Source organism: Sander vitreus, chromosome 1 (genome assembly GCF_031162955.1).
Source record: "Sander vitreus isolate 19-12246 chromosome 1, sanVit1, whole genome shotgun sequence".
Taxonomy (NCBI): Eukaryota; Metazoa; Chordata; class Actinopteri; order Perciformes; family Percidae; genus Sander; species Sander vitreus.
In genome coordinates, this window is record NC_135855.1 from 1,260,014 (window position 1) to 1,280,062 (window position 20,049).

At 40.6% G+C, this 20,049-nt stretch overlaps 3 protein-coding genes and 1 pseudogene across 3 annotated transcripts in view; 1 reads left to right on the plus strand and 3 right to left on the minus strand.

The window, feature by feature from the left end:
- Positions 1 to 79: 79 nt before the first annotated feature.
- Positions 80 to 865, minus strand: LOC144536825 (hatching enzyme 1.2-like). The gene has a single exon (XM_078280494.1). It carries the CDS (start codon positions 863 to 865, stop codon positions 80 to 82), a length of 786 nt encoding a protein of 261 aa, XP_078136620.1.
- A 2,331-nt stretch (positions 866 to 3,196) lies between these two features.
- Positions 3,197 to 3,983, minus strand: LOC144521807 (hatching enzyme 1.2-like; annotated as a pseudogene).
- A 2,340-nt stretch (positions 3,984 to 6,323) lies between these two features.
- On the minus strand, positions 6,324 to 7,109 carry LOC144521821 (hatching enzyme 1.2-like). The gene has a single exon (XM_078256445.1). It carries the CDS (start codon positions 7,107 to 7,109, stop codon positions 6,324 to 6,326), a length of 786 nt encoding a protein of 261 aa, XP_078112571.1.
- A 6,885-nt stretch (positions 7,110 to 13,994) lies between these two features.
- The window catches only part of LOC144521811 (solute carrier organic anion transporter family member 3A1-like), a 35,379-nt gene continuing 29,324 nt past the window's right edge, over positions 13,995 to 20,049 (plus strand). Inside the window, exons 1-2 of the mRNA XM_078256434.1 lie at positions 13,995 to 14,294; positions 17,734 to 18,193. Of these exons, the coding sequence (XP_078112560.1) occupies positions 13,995 to 14,294; positions 17,734 to 18,193 (760 nt within the window). The remainder of the gene's footprint in view (positions 14,295 to 17,733; positions 18,194 to 20,049) is intronic.

The window sequence follows — 20,049 nt, forward strand, 5'->3', positions numbered from 1 at the left end:
ATTGATTACATTAGCTTTTGATTAATAACAGAAAAAGAATCAGCAAAATTTGAAATTGTAGCATTTGGCATTAGCATTATTAACAGCCATAGAGCTTATTGATCCTTATGATGTCCCAGGAGGACAAGCCCTGCCTCTGGCCGATCTGGACGTTAGGGTTGGGGATGGGGGTGATGGAGTCCTTCCCGTTGATGGAGAAGGCTGTTCTTCCATAGTGCATGATGGAGGTGTAGTCGTAGGGAGTGTTCAGGTTGTTGGTGTTCTCCTTGTTGAAGTTGTAGGCCATCTGAGGGTCGATGTTTTCCCAATTGATCTTGACATACTTGTCACGATCGCTCCTGGTCTGTTCGTGTTGGAAACCCAGAGCGTGGTTGACCTCGTGCTGGATGATGCCGTAGTAGAGGCAGCCCTGCCTGTTGAGAGAGAGCACCTGACTGCCTCCCACTTTTCCCAGTTCGGAGAAACATCCTTCTTTGTTCTCCACACTGATGTAGTCGTTCTCGTTCTTACGGGGGACGAAGCGGACACAGGTTTGGCTGTGGAAGCCCTGCATGGCGTTGACAATCAACTGCTTCTCTGAGCTGGTGAACTCACTGCTCACGGTGAAGGGGACCGTCACCAGGCCACTGGAGTCTTTCTTCCAGAAGCAGTTCTGGGTATAGCACATCATGGCGTTTCTGGTTCTGGGAACCAGCAGGTCTCCTTCCAGCAGGATCTCATTGCTGCCCTTGTTGGAGGTCAGAATCCTGGTGGTGATGTCGACGGTGTCTGGGTCTTTAACTTTTGTGTCTCTTTCCTCCTGAAGAGGAAGTGCCTGAGAGAGGCCGAGCAGGAGCAGCAGCAGCAGGCTGGCAGAGGGAGTCATCTTCAGGGTCGGTCTGGAGGCTGTGGAGCTTCTCTGGAGAGCTGCTGTGGAGAGACTCCTCGAAGCTTGATGTTTGACTCAGTTCAGTCCAGGGTCTTTATACTCTCCTCTACAGGTGTGTCTGCAGGAGGCTTATGGGTTGGGGGCTACACTGCTAGGCCTGAACAAACCTCTGAAGGGAGGACTCCACAGACAAGCCTACTTTTTAAACATGGTGGTTATCTCTGTGGATGAACACAGCTTAGCAGTGGATAACCAGGTTGCATTTGTTAAGCTAAACACTTCATATGTGGTGTCACATTACTTTCTCTTCATCAAACCAAACTAATTTAAACAGAGTAATGTATCTGTCCCTCTGAAACTTCCTTTTCATAGTTGTTCCATACAATTAAACAAAATTGCTTGTATGATTGATGAAAGTAAGGATGTAATCAAATACAAATATATTATTCAAATAGGAACAGATAATGCACTCTAAACAGATATGAACAACAATAATAGATAGGACATTTATCTCAAAATCATGAACGTCATCCTCATGGTAGCTCTAGAAGAAAGGTCAGAGGGTTCAACAAAGTCAGTAGGATTCATCTTCTGGGACTGACAAACTGGTTTACATAATTGAGTGTCAATCCATCAAGTAGATACTGAGATATTTTACAGGATGAGGGAAAGCTTTGACCTGCTAGTAGAGCTACATGGCAGGGGAGGGGATCACCACATTTTGTAGGAATCATCTTCTTGGGACCACGAATGTCCGTACAAACTTTAATAGCAATAATTCAATTGCTATTGAAGTATTTCAGTCTGGACCAAAGTGATTGACATTATCATCCCTAGAGCCATGCTGCTAGCATGGCTAACAAATCCAGAAGGTCATATACAACATTTACTGCTGTTGGTGTTTCCAGAAATCTCAGAGTTATTTTGTTGAAAAGTTTTAAGGTGTATACCTCTGTGACTCAGTTATTATGGTGATACACAAGAGGCACAAACTGGGGCTAACATTAAATGAGGTTCATCCTCAATCATATTTTGTTTTCAGCAAAGTTTTTGTTCAATGCAGAACAAAGATTGACTGACGTTACATGGCTGATATTTTTAAAGCTCAAGATCCGATAGTGAAGCTTGCAACCTGTGTGACTTGACAGAAGGGAAAATGACAAGCTGAATTAAGGGGCCGGCTCAAAGGTGCGTGCATAATTGCCAAGCGAGCTTTTCAGATTTTGTCGTTAGCTTTTTATTCATTCATGGTCACTTCAAACCAACTTTATTTTCACCACAGTTGCAGATACAGAGATGGTAGTTTTCTTGTCCTTAATTTAAATAATCCATTTATAGCCAGGATCCAATTAAACCATCAAACATAATAAACATATCTAGAGCTAGACATCATTATAGAGCAGAGTTTATTAGAGGGTCTTGTTATGTACCCTAGATATGATCAATTATCAGAGGGTCCTGTTCCTACATTGATCTGACACTTTAACAAAGAAATAGGCTGGTGAGTTGTTCTCATTGGTTAGAGATGTTGCAATAACTTGTGTGTGCTCTACAGTTTAAACCATAGCTTTTGGCTACAGATCTCCTGGCAGTTGTATTACTGCCCACTACTCTCATGACAATCATTTAGCTGCAAATAATATCTCAGAGCTGGGCCAGTATGGGATATATTGTATTCATGTAGTCTATATATGGTATTGCATCCCAGAATATACTACAGATGTAAAAGTGTATATTGCAATGCTAAAAATATGTCTAATAATGTGTGCTTTACAGTAATGTGTTTTTACATCCTATGATATTGTTCCTAAGAATTATTGACAATATTATATTTTGAGAATTATCTCTACGTATTTTATAAAAAATACGTAGGGTTAGGGTTAGGGTTAGGGTTAGGGTTGTGGCACAATATGTTGTTGTCATGGTGAGTGCATTTTTTGATCAGGACTATTTTTCTCACTGTTTGGCCAATCGGCTTTTGTGTCAGTCCCTTGAAATCGAAATGGAAGTTGTCTGTCCATATTTTGCACAAATATTCAACAATCCATGAGCAATCAATGCCATTACTCAGTGACTGCATGTTTGTGCTAATGTGTGCACATGTAAAATAGTTGCAGGGCCAGAAGTAGAGAAAATAATTAGTCAGCAATCAGTAAGTTTGCATTACCTTTATTACAGATAAGTTAGGCATTCTGTTGTCTGAACATTTGAAATATGATGAAAAAACTAAAATGTTTAGCATTGATTCTATTGATTACATTAGCTTTTGATTAATAACAGAAAAAGAATCAGCAAAATTTGAAATTGTAGCATTTGGCATTAGCATTATTAACAGCCATAGAGCTTATTGATCCTTATGATGTCCCAGGAGGACAAGCCCTGCCTCTGGCCGATCTGGACGTTAGGGTTGGGGATGGGGGTGATGGAGTCCTTCCCGTTGATGGAGAAGGCTGTTCTTCCATAGTGCATGATGGAGGTGTAGTCGTAGGGAGTGTTCAGGTTGTTGGTGTTCTCCTTGTTGAAGTTGTAGGCCATCTGAGGGTCGATGTTTTCCCAATTGATCTTGACGTACTTGTCACGATCGCTCCTGGTCTGTTCGTGCTGGAAACCCAGAGCGTGGTTGAACTCGTGCTGGATGATGCCGTAGTAGAGGCAGCCCTGCCTGTTGAGAGAGAGCACCTGACTGCCTCCCACTTTTCCCAGTTCGGAGAAACATCCTTCTTTGTTCTCCACACTGATGTAGTCATTCTCGTTCTTACGGGGGGACGAAGCGGACACAGGTTTGGCTGTGGAAGCCCTGCATGGCGTTGACAATCAACTGCTTCTCTGAGCTGGTGAACTCACTGCTCACGGTGAAGGGGACCGTCACCAGGCCACTGGAGTCTTTCTTCCAGAAGCAGTTCTGGGTATAGCACATCATGGCGTTTCTGGTTCTGGGAACCAGCAGGTCTCCTTCCAGCAGGATCTCATTGCTGCCCTTGTTGGAGGTCAGAATCCTGGTGGTGATGTCGACGGTGTCTGGGTCTTTAACTTTTTGCTCTCTTTCCTCCTGAAGAGGAAGTGCCTGAGAGAGGCCGAGCAGGAGCAGCAGCAGCAGGCTGGCAGAGGGAGTCATCTTCAGGGTCGGTCTGGAGGCTGTGGAGCTTCTCTGGAGAGCTGCTGTGGAGAGACTCCTCGAAGCTTGATGTTTGACTCAGTTCAGTCCAGGGTCTTTATACTCTCCTCTACAGGTGTGTCTGCAGGAGGCTTATGGGTTGGGGGGCTACACTGCTAGGCCTGAACAAACCTCTGAAGGGAGGACTCCACAGACAAGCCTACTTTTTAAACATGGTTGTTATCTCTGTGGATGAACACAGCTTAGCAGTGGATAACCAGGTTGCATTTGTTAAGCTAAACACTTCATATGTGGTGTCACATTACTTTCTCTTCATCAAACCAAACTAATTTAAACAGAGTAATGTATCTGTCCCTCTGAAACTTCCTTTTCATATTTGTTCCATACAATTAAACAAAATTGCTTGTATGATTGATGAAAGTAAGGATGTAATCAAATACAAATATATTATTCAAATAGGAACAGATAATGCACTCTAAACAGATATGAACAACAATAATAGATAGGACATTTATCTCAAAATCATGAACGTCATCCTCATGGTAGCTCTAGAAGAAAGGTCAGAGGGTTCAACAAAGTCAGTAGGATTCATGTTCTGGGACTGACAAACTGGTTTACATAATTGAGTGTCAATCCATCAAGTAGATACTGAGATATTTTACAGGATGAGGGAAAGCTTTGACCTGCTAGTAGAGCTACATGGCAGGGGAGGGGATCACCACATTTTGTAGGAATCATCTTCTTGGGACCACGAATGTCCATACAAACTTTAATAGCAATAATTCAATTGCTATTGAAGTATTTCAGTCTGGACCAAAGTGATTGACATTATCATCCCTAGAGCCATGCTGCTAGCATGGCTAACAAATCCAGAAGGTCATATACAACATTTACTGCTGTTGGTGTTTCCAGAAATCTCAGAGTTATTTTGTTGAAAAGTTTTAAGGTGTATACCTCTGTGACTCAGTTATTATGGTGATACACAAGAGGCACAAACTGGGGCTAACATTAAATGAGGTTCATCCTCAATCATATTTTGTTTTCAGCAAAGTTTTTGTTCAATGCAGAACAAAGATTGACTGACGTTACATGGCTGATATTTTTTAAAGCTCAAGATCTGATAGTGAAGCTTGCAACCTGTGTGACTTGACAGAAGGGAAAATGACAAGCTGAATTAAGGGGGCCGGCTCAAAGGTGCGTGCATAATTGCCAAGCGAGCTTTTCAGATTTTGTCGTTAGCTTTTTTATTCATTCATGGACACTTCAAACCAACTTTATTTTTCACCACAGTTGCAGATACAGAGATGGTAGTTTTCTTGTCCTTAATTTAAATAATCCATTTATAGCCAGGATCCAATTAAACCATCAAACATAATAAACATATCTAGAGCTAGACATCATTATAGAGCAGAGTTTATTAGAGGGTCTTGTTATGTACCCTAGATATGATCAATTATCAGAGGGTCCTGTTCCTACATTGATCTGACACTTTAACAAAGAAATAGGCTGGTGAGTTGTTCTCATTGGTTAGAGATGTTGCAATAACTTGTGTGTGCTCTACAGTTTAAACCATAGCTTTTGGCTACAGATCTCCTGGCAGTTGTATTACAGCCCACTACTCTCATGACAATCATTTAGCTGCAAATAATATCTCAGAGCTGGGCCAGTATGGGATATATTGTATTCATGTAGTCTATATATGGTATTGCATCCCAGAATATACTACAGATGTAAAAGTGTATATTGCAATGCTAAAAATATGTCTAATAATGTGTGCTTTACAGTAATGTGTTTTTTACATCCTATGATATTGTTCCTAAGAATTATTGACAATATTATATTTTGAGAATTATCTCTACGTATTTTATAAAAAAATACGTAGGGTTAGGGTTAGGGTTAGGGTTAGGGTTGTGGCACAATATGTTGTTGTCATGGTGAGTGCATTTTTTTGATCAGGACTATTTTTCTCACTGTTTGGCCAATCGGCTTTTGTGTCAGTCCCTTGAAATCAAAATGGAAGTTGTCTGTCCATATTTTGCACAAATATTCAACAATCCATGAGCAATCAATGCCATTACTCAGTGACTGCATGTTTGTGCTAATGTTTGCACATGTAAAAATAGTTGCAGGGCCAGAAGTAGAGAAAATAATTAGTCAGCAATCAGTAAGTTTGCATTACCTTTATTACAGATAAGTTAGGCATTCTGTTGTCTGAACATTTGAAATATGATGAAAAAACTAAAATGTTTAGCATTGATTCTATTGATTACATTAGCTTTTGATTAATAACAGAAAAAGAATCAGCAAAATTTGAAATTGTAGCATTTGGCATTAGCATTATTAACAGCCATAGAGCTTATTGATCCTTATGATGTCCCAGGAGGACAAGCCCTGCCTCTGGCCGATCTGGACGTTAGGGTTGGGGATGGGGGTGATGGAGTCCTGCCCGTTGATGGAGAAGGCTGTTCTTCCATAGTGCATGATGGAGGTGTAGTCGTAGGGAGTGTTCAGGTTGTTGGTGTTCTCCTTGTTGAAGTTGTAGGCCATCTGAGGGTCGATGTTTTCCCAATTGATCTTGACGTACTTGTCACGATCGCTCCTGGTCTGTTCGTGCTGGAAACCCAGAGCGTGGTTGACCTCATGCTGGATGATGCCGTAGTAGAGGCAGCCCTGCCTGTTGAGAGAGAGCACCTGACTGCCTCCCACTTTTCCCAGATCGGAGAAACATCCTTCTTTGTTCTCCACACTGATGTAGTCATTCTCGTTCTTACGGGGGACGAAGCGGACACAGGTTTGGCTGTGGAAGCCCTGCATGGCGTTGACAATCAACTGCTTCTCTGAGCTGGTGAACTCACTGCTCACGGTGAAGGGGACCGTCACCAGGCCACTGGAGTCTTTCTTCCAGAAGCAGTTCTGGGTATAGCACATCATGGCGTTTCTGGTTCTGGGAACCAGCAGGTCTCCTTCCAGCAGGATCTCATTGCTGCCCTTGTTGGAGGTCAGAATCCTGGTGGTGATGTCGACGGTGTCTGGGTCTTTAACTTTTGTGTCTCTTTCCTCCTGAAGAGGAAGTGCCTGAGAGAGGCCGAGCAGGAGCAGCAGCAGCAGGCTGGCAGAGGGAGTCATCTTCAGGGTCGGTCTGGAGGCTGTGGAGCTTCTCTGGAGAGCTGCTGTGGAGAGACTCCTCGAAGCTTGATGTTTGACTCAGTTCAGTCCAGGGTCTTTATACTCTCCTCTACAGGTGTGTCTGCAGGAGGCTTATGGGTTGGGGGCTACACTGCTAGGCCTGAACAAACCTCTGAAGGGAGGACTCCACAGACAAGCCTACTTTTTTAAACATGGTTGTTATCTCTGTGGATGAACACAGCTTAGCAGTGGATAACCAGGTTGCATTTGTTAAGCTAAACACTTCATATGTGGTGTCACATTACTTTCTCTTCATCAAACCAAACTAATTTAAACAGAGTAATGTATCTGTCCCTCTGAAACTTCCTTTTCATATGTGTTCCATACAATTAAACAAAATTGCTTGTATGATTGATGAAAGTAAGGATGTAATCAAATAGGAAATATATATTATTCAAATAGGAACAGATAATGCACTCTAAACAGATATGAACAACAATAATAGATAGGACATTTATCTCAAAATCATGAACGTCATCCTCATGGTAGCTCTAGAAGAAAGGTCAGAGGGTTCAACAAAGTCAGTAGGATTCATCTTCTGGGACTGACAAACTGGTTTACATAATTTAGTGTCAATCCATCAAGTAGATACTGAGATATTTTACAGGATGAGGGAAAGCTTTGACCTGCTAGTAGAGCTACATGGCAGGGGAGGGGATCACCACATTCAATATGAATTATTTTCTTGGAACCATATAGGTGTAGACCTAATACAATTCCAGTTTTCATCAGTAATACTATAAGTTAACTGTGATTAAATATGAAATTAATACACTGTTAATGCTTACGCATTGACGCAAGCAGCAATTTTCTCCCGCACCACTTATCTCTCTGTTGCAGCAGCAACCGCTGTCTTGCTTTCTTAACGAAATACATGTTCAAACTTGTTGTTTGTGAGCATGAGTATTTCCGCCGACCCGTTTGTTTGTGGTTGTTACCATGGTGAATCGTAGTATCATGGCTCCATTCATACTGGCTTTTTATTGTGGTGGTGCATGGGCGTGAACATACTCGGAGTTGATTGAACCAACTCATAGCTACGGTGGCCCTGAAGTGCAAATCACAACAGCAAATAGAAAAACGCAACAGCAAATCATAAAACACAACGGCAAATACGAAAACACGACAGCAAATATGAAAACACGACAGCAAATATGAAAACACGACAGCAAATATGAAAACACGACAGCAAATATGAAAACACGACAGCAAATAGGAAAACACGACAGCAAATAGGAAAACAAATAGGAAAACACGACAGCAAATAGGAAAACACAACAGCAAATATGAAAACACGACAGCAAATATGAAAACACGACAACAAATAGGAAAACACGACAGCAAATATGAAAACACGACAACAAATATGAAAACAAATAGGAAAAACCACGACAGCAAATATTAAAAACACGACAGCAAATATGAAAACACGACAGCAAATAGGAAAACACGACAGCAAATATGAAAACACGACAGCAAATAGGAAAACACGACAGCAAATATGAAAACACGACAGCAAATAGGAAAATACGACAGCAAATAGGAAAACAAAACGGCATTATCTTCTACCGGAAAAGGTAGGGCCTATCTAGCAGAGGACGGAGCCTCCTGATTGGACAGACGGACTGTCTCTCTGTTAAAAGTAGGCGCATTTCCGTGTTTTTCACCTCTCCTTCCTGTTAAAAGACAGACAGTCCGTCTGTCCAATCAGGAGGGTCCGTCCTCTGCTAGATAGGCCCTACCTTTTCCGGTAGAAGATAATGCTGTCGTGTTTTCATATTTGCTGTCGTGTTTTCCTATTTGCTGTCATGTTTTCCTATTATCTGTCGTGTTTTCCTATTTGCCGTTGTGTTTTCCTATTTGCTGTCGTGTTTTCCTATTTAAATGGATTATTTAATTGGGGTAAAGAAAGGCTACTATCTCTGTATCTTTAACTGTGGTGTAAAAACAGCTTGTCTCAAGTGTCTATAAAATAATGACAAAATCTGAATAGCTCGCTTGGCAATTATGCATGCACTTTTGAGACGCTCCCTTACTTCAGCTTGTCAATTTCCCATCAACTGTCACACAGGGTGCAAGCTTTAGTATAGGATTATGAAGTAAAATGAAACCCATGATTCATTTTTCCTATTTGCTGTCATGTTTTCCTATTATCTGTCGTGTTTTCCTATTTGCTGTCATGTTTTCCTATTATCTGTCGTGTTTTCCTATTTACTGTCATGTTTTCCTATTATCTGTCGTGTTTTCCTATTTGCCGTTGTGTTTTATGATTTGTTGAAGTGTTTTCATATTTGCTGTCATGTTTTCCTATTTTGCTGTCGTGTTGTCCTATTTGCCGTTGTGTTTTATGATTTGCTGTTGCGTTTTTCTATTTGCTGTTGTGATTTGCACTTCAGGGCCACCGTACATATCAGCTGTTCTGGAACCGAAAACTCAGAGTTTCCATCTCAGGGTAAATCAACTCAGACATCAGGGTTAGACTCAGAGTTTGTTAAACCTCCTTCCTGAAACGGACCCCTGGTGTTAAAACGCCCACAGATGTGAAAATGTATATTGCAGTGCTAAATGTCTAAAAATATTGTGTTTTTACATCTTATGATAGTGTTTCTAAGAATTATTGACATTATTATATTTTGAGCATTATATGTACGTATTGTATAACATTATTGTGTTACAATATGTTGTTGTCATCCTGAGAGCATGTTTTTTGTACTGAGCAGAGTTTATTAGACGTTTTCAAACATCTAATAAACTCTGGTCATTACTAGTGTCTTTCTCCAGATATTTTTATGATGTTTGGTTTGATGGTTTAGATTTGGATGGTATGGATTTAAATGGATTATTTAATTGGGGTAAAGAAAGGCTACTATCTCTGTATCTTTAACTGTGGTGTAAAAACAGCTTGTCTCAAGTGTCTATAAAATAACGACAAAATCTGAATAGCTCGCTTGGCAATTATGCATGCACTTTTGAGACGCTCCCTTACTTTAGCTTGTCAATTTCCCATCAACTGTCACACAGGGTGCAAGCTTTAGTATAGGATTATGAAGTAAAATGAAACCCATTTAACATCAGCCATGCTTTAATTGTGCACTGAATGGATGCTAGTAGCGTGACTCTGTCAATATTGCTAACTTTGGTCCAGACTGAAATACTTCAATAGCAATTGAATTATTGCCATTGAAGTTTGTACGGACATTCGTGGTCCCAAGAGGATAATTCCTATTAAATGTGGTGATCCCCTCCCCTGCCATGTAGCTCTACTTGCAGGTCAAAGCTTTCCCTCATCCTGTAAAATATCTCATCTACTTGATGGATTGACACAAAATTATGTAAACACATTTATCGTTCCCAGATAACAATAAATAAGACCCTCTAATAAGCTCTGCTCTGTACGGAGCTCTGTCTTAGATATTATTTCATAGTGTTTAATGGTTTAATTTAATACTGGTTATAAAAGCTGGTTTAGTGTTCACAATCTGTTTTAAATCTGAAATCTACCTAATTAAATATTAACTCATGCAAGTCATTTTAATGATGCTTTTAATGATTTAAATGTCCAGAGTAGAATGAACTTAAGTCGCTTCATCACCAACATGAGTTGGTTGGCTATCTCTTTTCAGGTGCTTAAAAAAGACCACATGAAAAGTGATGGCAAATGTGCTTAGTGGCCAAATGGTTATGAAACATGAATTATTTTTTTTTCCACATTCCAGAATTTATTAATGTGCACCTTTCAAATTCACTGAAAAACAACCACGCTTTAATGTATGTGCTTTTACATCTTATGATTTGTTCCTATGTATTACTTATACTGTTATTACTATTTTGAAGTAGTACCTCTCAGGTTACATTGGCATAATGTACAACGAACACCAAAGGTTTAAGCATTAAATATAAACTCTGACATCATTTGCGTTTGTGTTCTTGTAATTTATTTGTTGGTTACAGGATAAACCCATAAAGGCATTCTTCTTTTTGGACCTTGTGATTAAGAGGCATCCTAAAATAATGTCTTCAGTTGGCTTGCACTGCATCAGCAGGCACTGTGGTTGATCTTAAATCACCCCCGATACTCTGAGTGACTCCATGAGAAATGGATGCTCTTCCTGCTGAGTCCACAGTTTGCCTGATAGATTGTGCTGCTTCAGATGCTATTGAATTGGTCCTGATAGAGCATCTGAATGGTCCGAGGAATATTGTAAGCCAAAAGCTGTGGGGAGAGTGGTGAGTGACCTTGGCACTCAGCGCTTTCTTATTTCACGGTTATAATGGAGAGTTTTTTTGCCTTGGGTTTTTATTGCTGTCTCTGTGGCACTCTGTCCTGCCACTCTGCTCTCATTTTTGTTCTTCTGCATGATGAACTTCAGGCTGGATGAACTCCTGATACAAACAGGACAAACGCTTGATGACTTTTTATTGAAAAAAAGAAAAGAATATTGGTGCTGGGATTCAAAGTGAATGTTTGTATTTTTATACCAGGCAAAACATGAATAAATCATAACAGAGCCAGTGTATATTCACTTTGGTAGCATAAAACTCAAAATCATAGTACAGCTGACGGGAGCCCTTTTGGGGATGTGACTGGTCTAATTCAACCATCACATCCAGATTTCCAGGAGGCATTAACTTTAAACAGCACTACATTTTGCAATGCATTCTCATGAACAGGTTCGTATGATATCCGACGAAACTGCCACATGTCGACTGCTCGCACGACAGTTAAGTTTAGCTGTTTTACAATAACATGAAAACAGCCTACATCTGTTTGACTGGATAGCTTGCATTTCACCAGCAATGCCATTCATGGGATTTTTTGCTGTTGTAGTTTTTTTGTAGTTTTTTTTTGCCAGAGTTAAGGAAGCACAGTCAATTCATTAAGTAGACAAAACCTTTTTTGCCAACACAGGCATGGTGGCTTCATGGTTACAAAGGTCACAGTTTTTATTTGTCACATGAAATCTTACAGGGTGCAATTCCAGTGAAATGTAATCATTTTATGTAACATAATCAAATGTAACAGCTATTAAGTATATTGTAGTTGTATGCCCTTTAACAAGATAAACACCACCTACTCATCATTTAATCACTCTAGGGTAGAGACTCGTACCACCAAGTGTCAAAATAAAGCAGCTTAAAGTAGCCTACACATCGAACATAAAATAAAAATGGTGCAGATTATAATGGTCCCTCAGCATTTGTCCACAGTGACACCACAGTGCTTCACCTTGCATGTTTTCATGTAGAACAGTTACAGGATCACAATGCAGTGGGCTGCTGATGTGTGTAATAGAGTCCTTGTGTGGCAAGTGTTGAATTTTTCACCATCCTGAAGCCAGCTGAGTATACTTCAGCCATGCATGAAGATGGCAATGACAATTTTATTTAAAAAAGCACCTTTTGTTACATGTAAACTCAAAGTGCTTTACATTGAAAGATGTAACAGTAAAGTGATGCTTTCAAATAGATTTGCAATATGATTTTGAGTTCAGTGATTCAAATTCTACATAGACATGACACAAACCAGGTGAAATAGAGACACATTTAAATATTGAACCTTGGAAATGAAGCTTATTATGTTATTCCAGATATTTAGGATTAAGGTATTTGAAAATGAGATTCTAAAATCAAACATTTTGTAACTAAAATAATACTGCAGCATTTGGTGTAAACAGACTAATAATGAAGCTTATAGTGCAGTAATAGAGCAGTAGTTCCATCCATCCACCTTTCTGACTTCTCTGTCTGATCTCCTTGGTCATACTAAAAACATTTCACCCTACTATTAGCAAATACAGTCGCCTCTGACTTCTTGTGGCCTTGGTGACTGAGCATCTTCATCTCTCATCGTCACAGTAACTTTGCTATACATTCACACTATATGCAACCTTTGTCCACTACTCCTGGCAGCTCCATTAGGGAAGCGCTGGGGTTCAGTGCCTCACTGCACCTCACCAGACGTTAATGACGAATCAGAGACACTTCTCTTACTGGGGTGTCTTCTGGTAAATGAAATTGTAGTGAAAATAAAATAGAAAGCAGGTCAGTTGTGCAGCAGGAGGCTGGATTACAGTCAGTGTCATTAAGTGGTATGAATTTAGTGGCCCGGAACACATTCTGAAAGCTAGATAGAAATACTGCTCTGAAGTCCTACAAAGATGGTGGATGGTGTCTGACCTACACTTGAAAACGGAACCAAGTTACATTAAAAAATGGTCATTTGGTAAGATCTACACTTTTAAATGTGAACCCATCTTACAATGATATGGGTTTATTGTAGCAGTAATAATCTGCAGAGTAATATGAGAACACAACATTTTCTATGGACAAGTTAACATGTGCTGTGTCGTTAGTTTTGTCAGTGTTCTGATGAAATGTTGCCTTTCTTGTGGCAATGATTAAGCTGAAAGTCTGCACAGGTAAATGATGATGATGATGATGATGATGTGGGGAAAACACGTTGACGGAGAGGGGGAGGAACGGAGAGGTAGAGACGGAGAAACTACACCTCCCTTGTGGTGCTTTGGTCTATGGATAGGAGGAGGAGCATCAAAACACCGCCTGAAGGACGCAGAGCTGCGGTTCGGAACCGAGCTGAGAAACCAAATCCAGTCGGTACCGGTCCTGGGTAGAGATGTAACATCCCGGATGTGGGGAAACGGCGACCTGTAGTTCTACGCTAGAAGCCGTCGTAGCCTACATATACATACGTAGCCTACGTATTTAAATGTGATGTAGCCGATACGCACTGGCTGGACAGGCGGTGAAGAGAGGTCGCTGACGGACTGTGCGTAATGCTGAGTGGACAGCAGTATTTCTCGCTGTATGTTTCAGCCTAGACGGACTATTGACAAGAGATTTGCACTTCTTCTGCAGTGCAGCTCGTCATTAGAACCAGATGCTCTCCGCCGGACCGGAGCCGTTCAGTTTCATGCCGTCCAAGCCGACCGGAGCCTGAGCCGAAGGATGCAGGTTAAAAATCAGATCTGCACCGAGCGGAGCAGCACCGACGACCCGGAGCAGGATGACAACCAGAAGAAGACCTCGTGTTTTTCCAACATAAAGATTTTCCTGGTGTCGGAATGTGCGCTCATGTTGGCACAGGGCACCGTGGGCGCCTATTTGGTGAGTTTCTACACAACAGTCAGCCACCATGGACACAATGTTGCTCTGAGTGGAACGTCGTATTCCAGTATATAACATGGGGTTAACGCAGCGCCCTTCATTCAAACACACCGGCACAGGCAGACAGTGAGTAACGATGCGGTGCTTCCGCTGATGCGGTTAATAATCACATTATTCTGATCACATAATACTGTAATAATCACATCCTCCAGCAACCATGGGACGCGGTGCTTTCACTGATTGATGGCTTGCTGCGTATTATCTATCAGGCCTATGCACCATCTGCATGACACAAAGCGCGTCACAGCGGCCGTAGGCTCCACGTTGTTATTGGAGAATTTGATATGCGTATATGGATGAGAGCAGGTTACGAAACCATGGTCAGAAGGTCCAGTCAACCTGCCGGCTCTGCTACATTCTGCACCCGTATGCCTCAGTAATGCAGGGGGCCTTTGACACTGGAGGCGAGGCCTAGGAGATGACGTGATCAACACAACAGAAGCGACAATAGCTTAAATTGTATTTTCACAAAAGCCTCTCTTCAGTATCTGCTCATTAATACTGCATTCCCAATATGTGCTGCATTGATATCTTTAGATTGATGTCAACATCATGAGAGATACGCTCTATTCAAAGCCAAAGCCAACCACATCAGTTGTTAATGCATTTGTGTGGTCTACCTACATTAGTCAGAGTTGGCCCAACCACTTACTGTAAATCTGTATAAATATGAAAGATGACAATTGAATCAGTATTATCATTTGCCTGATCAAAGCCAAAGCCCCTGAAATGTGTCAGCACAGTACTGATACTATGAATAATTAATAGTTTCTTTAGCTTCATTTTATTCTTCATGAGGGACAAGCTTTTGCTTGCTGGTTTGGATGAGAAAAACAACAAAAGTCCTCAATTGTATTGTAACACCATGAGAAGATCTCAAGGATGAAGTCATGTACACCGCCACATTTCCCACTAGAGCTGTTGAAAATGCTTTGTTGTCTTTCATGATGATTGGTGTTTGGTGAATACTGCAGCTTGGCAGAAACACAACTGAGTTGGTTTTAATGTGTTTTGCACCAGTTGCAAATTTTAAGTGCATTAGTGTTTACCTTGAAGACTGCAGTGGATCTTCCTCCTTTAAACCAGCATCCCAAACCAAAAGTGCACCTTTAGCAAATCCTGCTGCGGCTAAAAGCACTGTAAAAAATATTGTTTGTCGTCATATTTTATTCTGTCTCTTTTTAATTCAGCACCTTTCTTGGTTCACATTGTGCGTTTATTCTCCCTTATTTTTTTAAATAGCACATTGTTTTTTGCAAATATATTACAGTAAAACTTTGGAAGACAACAATGCTATAATGACTGAAGATCATCACTGTCAGCACAGCAGCACCTGCATAGCAACTTTTTATGGCTTAGTCTATATTCATCAAAATTTCAATGTTCTCTAAAGGTGCTGAAAAAACCAAGGAGATGGTCGGTCTAATTTCTTTCCAAAGTTGCAAAGTTTGCTAGTGAAGCAGAGGGACCGTAGGCACTGTGCTGCCACTGGCTGATTCAGGCAAACACTGTTTTGTTGTATGTATCAGAGCAAAGGTTTGAATATCCGGTTTCCCTTTTTGTATGATGAATATAATACAGGAGCCTGAAGAGCAGAACGTACGTAGTAGCTGTAGTCTTTACGGTGTGTTTAAGTGCAACTTTTTGGCCAAGACACAGGCGACGTAAGGAGACTCCACAGTCGGCTTGCGCTGCAACTAGTTCTTTGCTGTCTGCCTGGTGTGTCAGCCCCTTAAAGATCTACAACAATTTGTATTGTCCGTCAACATTTGAGTGGATTGGATCGGCTGTTCTTCATCAGCAGCCAATATGAGGCCATACATAAATCTTGTAGGACCGCAAGAATAAATCTTCACTCCGTTGTTTAGACTCTGTGACCATCCAGCCAGTGGCGTGTGCAGACTTTTTTTTTAATGGGGTGCCCCAGGTAGGGCACTGATATATGCAGGGGTGGCATCAAGTATATGTGAGTATCAGAAGTAAGCTCGTAAGATCGTAAGATCGTAGTAAAGTGAAATCATTTTTCAAGCAGAAATGCCAAACATTGCTTTGTTCCAACCTCTCAATTGTTAGGATTCAAAGCTTTTCTGTTTCATGTGGTAGTACATTGAATATGTTTGTGGCTGATTCTGGACTGTAAATAAAAAAGAATAGGAAGAAAGGAAATGTGACGTTTAAAAAAAGAAACAATTTATCTGTTAATCGGCAGATACATTTTTTAATGAAAATAATAGTTGCAGCCCTTCTTGGTGATAAAAAGACAGCAAGAAATTGTCTGATTTTGCAATGGTTTGACATAAGAAACAGGATAAGCAATACAGAAAAACAATGAATGGATATTATACATAGTAATGGTTAAATTCTCCTTTTTATCTGGAATTGCTTTATAAAGTCTTGGGGCCTATACTGAACCTTTTGCTGTAGACGTATTAACTCCCAACCAACCATTTATCGTCAGTTCTGTAGATGATCTGGCCACTTCATCACTTATACACACCCAGAACACAGCTGGTACAATGTGTTTGTGTCCGTTTCATAATTAGTAATAGTTAATTTCATAACAGCTGCATGAGGTTTCTTGCCTAAAGCCACACACATGCACATATCCCTTTTTCCCAGGTTGGCATCAGGCTAGCCTTAGGGTTGTTTTGGGTGGAGGAGGAGTGGGGATGAAGATGTTGGAAACAAAGCAGCTCAGCTACTGTGTGTCATCAACAGGTTTGCTGTTGTTGGTTTGAGTGACAGATGGCTGTTTCATGCCTGCGTTTAATGCCCTCTTTTTGTTTGACACAAACATTTAAATGGAGCGCAACATACATATAATATGTTATACTTCTTCTGACAGGTTGGTACTAGGGCTGGGCGATATGGAGAAACTCACATATCACAATATTCTTGACCAAATACCTCAATGTCAATATTACGACAATATTGTAGGGTTGACAATTGGTGCTTTAACAAAATGTCTTCACATTTAGATTTTAGATAAATAACCATCAATAATGTGGATGTAATGACTTAGTGGTTTAAGGCAAATAATAATACAGCTATAACAGTATGGTAAGTTCAGAAACGTACATCACTTTACTGTAATTTAGCCTTTAAAACCAGGAAAAGACTAAACTTACCATAGAACGATATGACGATATCCAAATCTATAACGATATCTAGTCTCATATCATGATATTGATATGGTATCAATATATTGCCCAGCCCTAGTTGGTACAGTAAATAATAGTGTAGAAACAATACATTATTAATTGCTCAATCAAGTGTATAAAGCTGCATTAAAAAGTTAGTTGGTTGGCGTGATGTCATTGGCGGTCCTGAATGGCTGCTAGTTGTTAGAACACTTGCTCTCTCTCTCTCTCTCTGCCAGGTAAGTGTTCTGACCACTCTGGAGAGACGCTTCAACCTCCAGAGTGCAGATGTGGGTGTCATTGCCAGCAGCTTCGAAATCGGCAACCTGGCCCTTATCCTGTTTGTCAGCTACTTTGGCGCCAAGGCCCACAGACCCAGACTGATTGGCTGCGGCGGGATTGTCATGGCGTTGGGGGCACTGCTGTCAGCCCTGCCGGAGTTCCTGACTCATCAGTATGAGTACGAGGCCGGGGACTCGTGGCACGCCGAGGACGGCAGGGACGTCTGCTCCAACACCACCAGGTCAGAAAACCGAGACTCTGGGTTTAAATGTGGCAACAGAGCAAACACCAACATGATGTACCTTCTGCTGATCGGAGCCCAGGTTCTGCTCGGCATCGGAGCCACACCGGTCCAGCCTCTGGGAGTGTCCTACATCGATGACCATGTCCACAGGAAGGACTCCTCGCTGTATATAGGTGAGTAGCATTAAGCTACTGTAAAACTAAAGCATATGAGCTTGTTGTCAAGTGTACGTTTATGGTAGTTATTGTTTAGAGGTGGTCAGTACATCAACAAACAGATCATACTGGATCACTCGTGTCAATGACTGATTCATCACTGCTGACTGAAAGCACTGTTGTCAGCTCAACCGTGACATACAATGTGTTCCTTCCTGGTTAAAAGCTTAGTCAAACACCCCCAAAGCCAATTATGATGTGATAAATAACTTGTGATTGCTGAGGGAATAACCTTTTCAACAACATATAGGAAGGAAACAAGCAACATATTTAAACTAATTCAGAATCACAGACTACAAACTTTGCCTTGATTTCAAGACGTCATAAACGGTGACAGTCGCTAACTGATGCGCTTGAAGAAATAGTTCAACATTTTGTGAGTAACGGTTAATGGCTTTTTTGCTGAGAGTAGGATGAGGTGATTGAGACACTAAATAAGATGCTTGAGCAGGCAATTAGCTTACATTAGCATAAAGACTAGAAGCAGAGTCCAGCAGCTAGCTTAGCTACAACACGTGACTCTCCATCGAACCACAACTTGTCATTTATTTTTACATTTCTATTTATGTACAGATTAAACAAACATTCTTTTTTGATTTTGGATAGAGCAAGTCTAGTTTTCAGTCTTGTTGCTAAATTAAGCTAATCGCACGCTGGCGTTATCTCCATATTTAGAGCACAAAAGTGGTATCTTATCTTTTTACCTAACTCTCAGCTTGAAAGTAAATAAGCTTACTCCCCAAAATGGTAAACTATTTCTTTAATGGTGTAGGTTTGGCCCCTGACCTCGGCCTGACGCACCCATAAGGCTCTAATATACTGTAATTGAAATCAAATTTGGAATGTTCTCAAAGGCTGTTGAACATGGCGCTGGGTGCAAATGCCATTACACTCTAAATTTAACCTGATGTCGGTCCTTCCACACCAGAAGATGAAGTGTACGGGTGCGGTAAAATAAATGATGTTGAAAACAATATTGATTGCGACATCCAAAACAACACAGGCTTTGGCTAAGCTGAAATTTACAACTAATAATCAATGAAGAATAGTATTTAGAACCAGTCCTGGCCTGGCAATAAAAAAACAGAAAACAAAGATCCTTGAACCCTGAACTAAACAACAACTAGCATTTGACTGACTCACATTCCAGTTAACTGGAAGTAATAAGAATCAAAGGCTAATGGCATAATAAAATCTGTACAATCATGTCTATCAAAGTAAATGGGATGATTATGTCGGCATAATTGAAACATGACTGTGACATTTAATCCTTTGATTGTGCACTAAATTATCAACTGTCCTTAATTAACACAGAGGTTCATTTTAGAATAACAAGATTACATTATTATATTCACCAAAATCGTATTAATGATATAATCTTCACTGAATCTTATTTTGTCATGATAAGTTAAACACGTGGTTATTGACAGGTGCACATGCAGCAAAGTACGTAAAAGAGAAAGCAGGGGTTGGGAGCTAAGGCAGGTTTTAGCCTCTAGTTAATGTGCAGTGAGATGGATAGATACAAATGAAAGAGATACCAGAGTTACATCAGATGGTTTGAGATATCATGAGCGATGACTAGATTTTACTTTTACTTTGCATGTTTAATGCTTTTGCACTGCACATCACAATGTGTTCAACAATAAAACCGTTCCTACGATGTCATTTGCTGAAATGGTTCGTGCTGGTCACTGAGTGAGGAATGCTCAGTATAAACTATAAAGGAAGAATTCCATTTCAATATAAGACATCTACCATTTAAAATCAATTGTAGACATACAACTCTTTATGTAACTACAGTGTGCATTTTC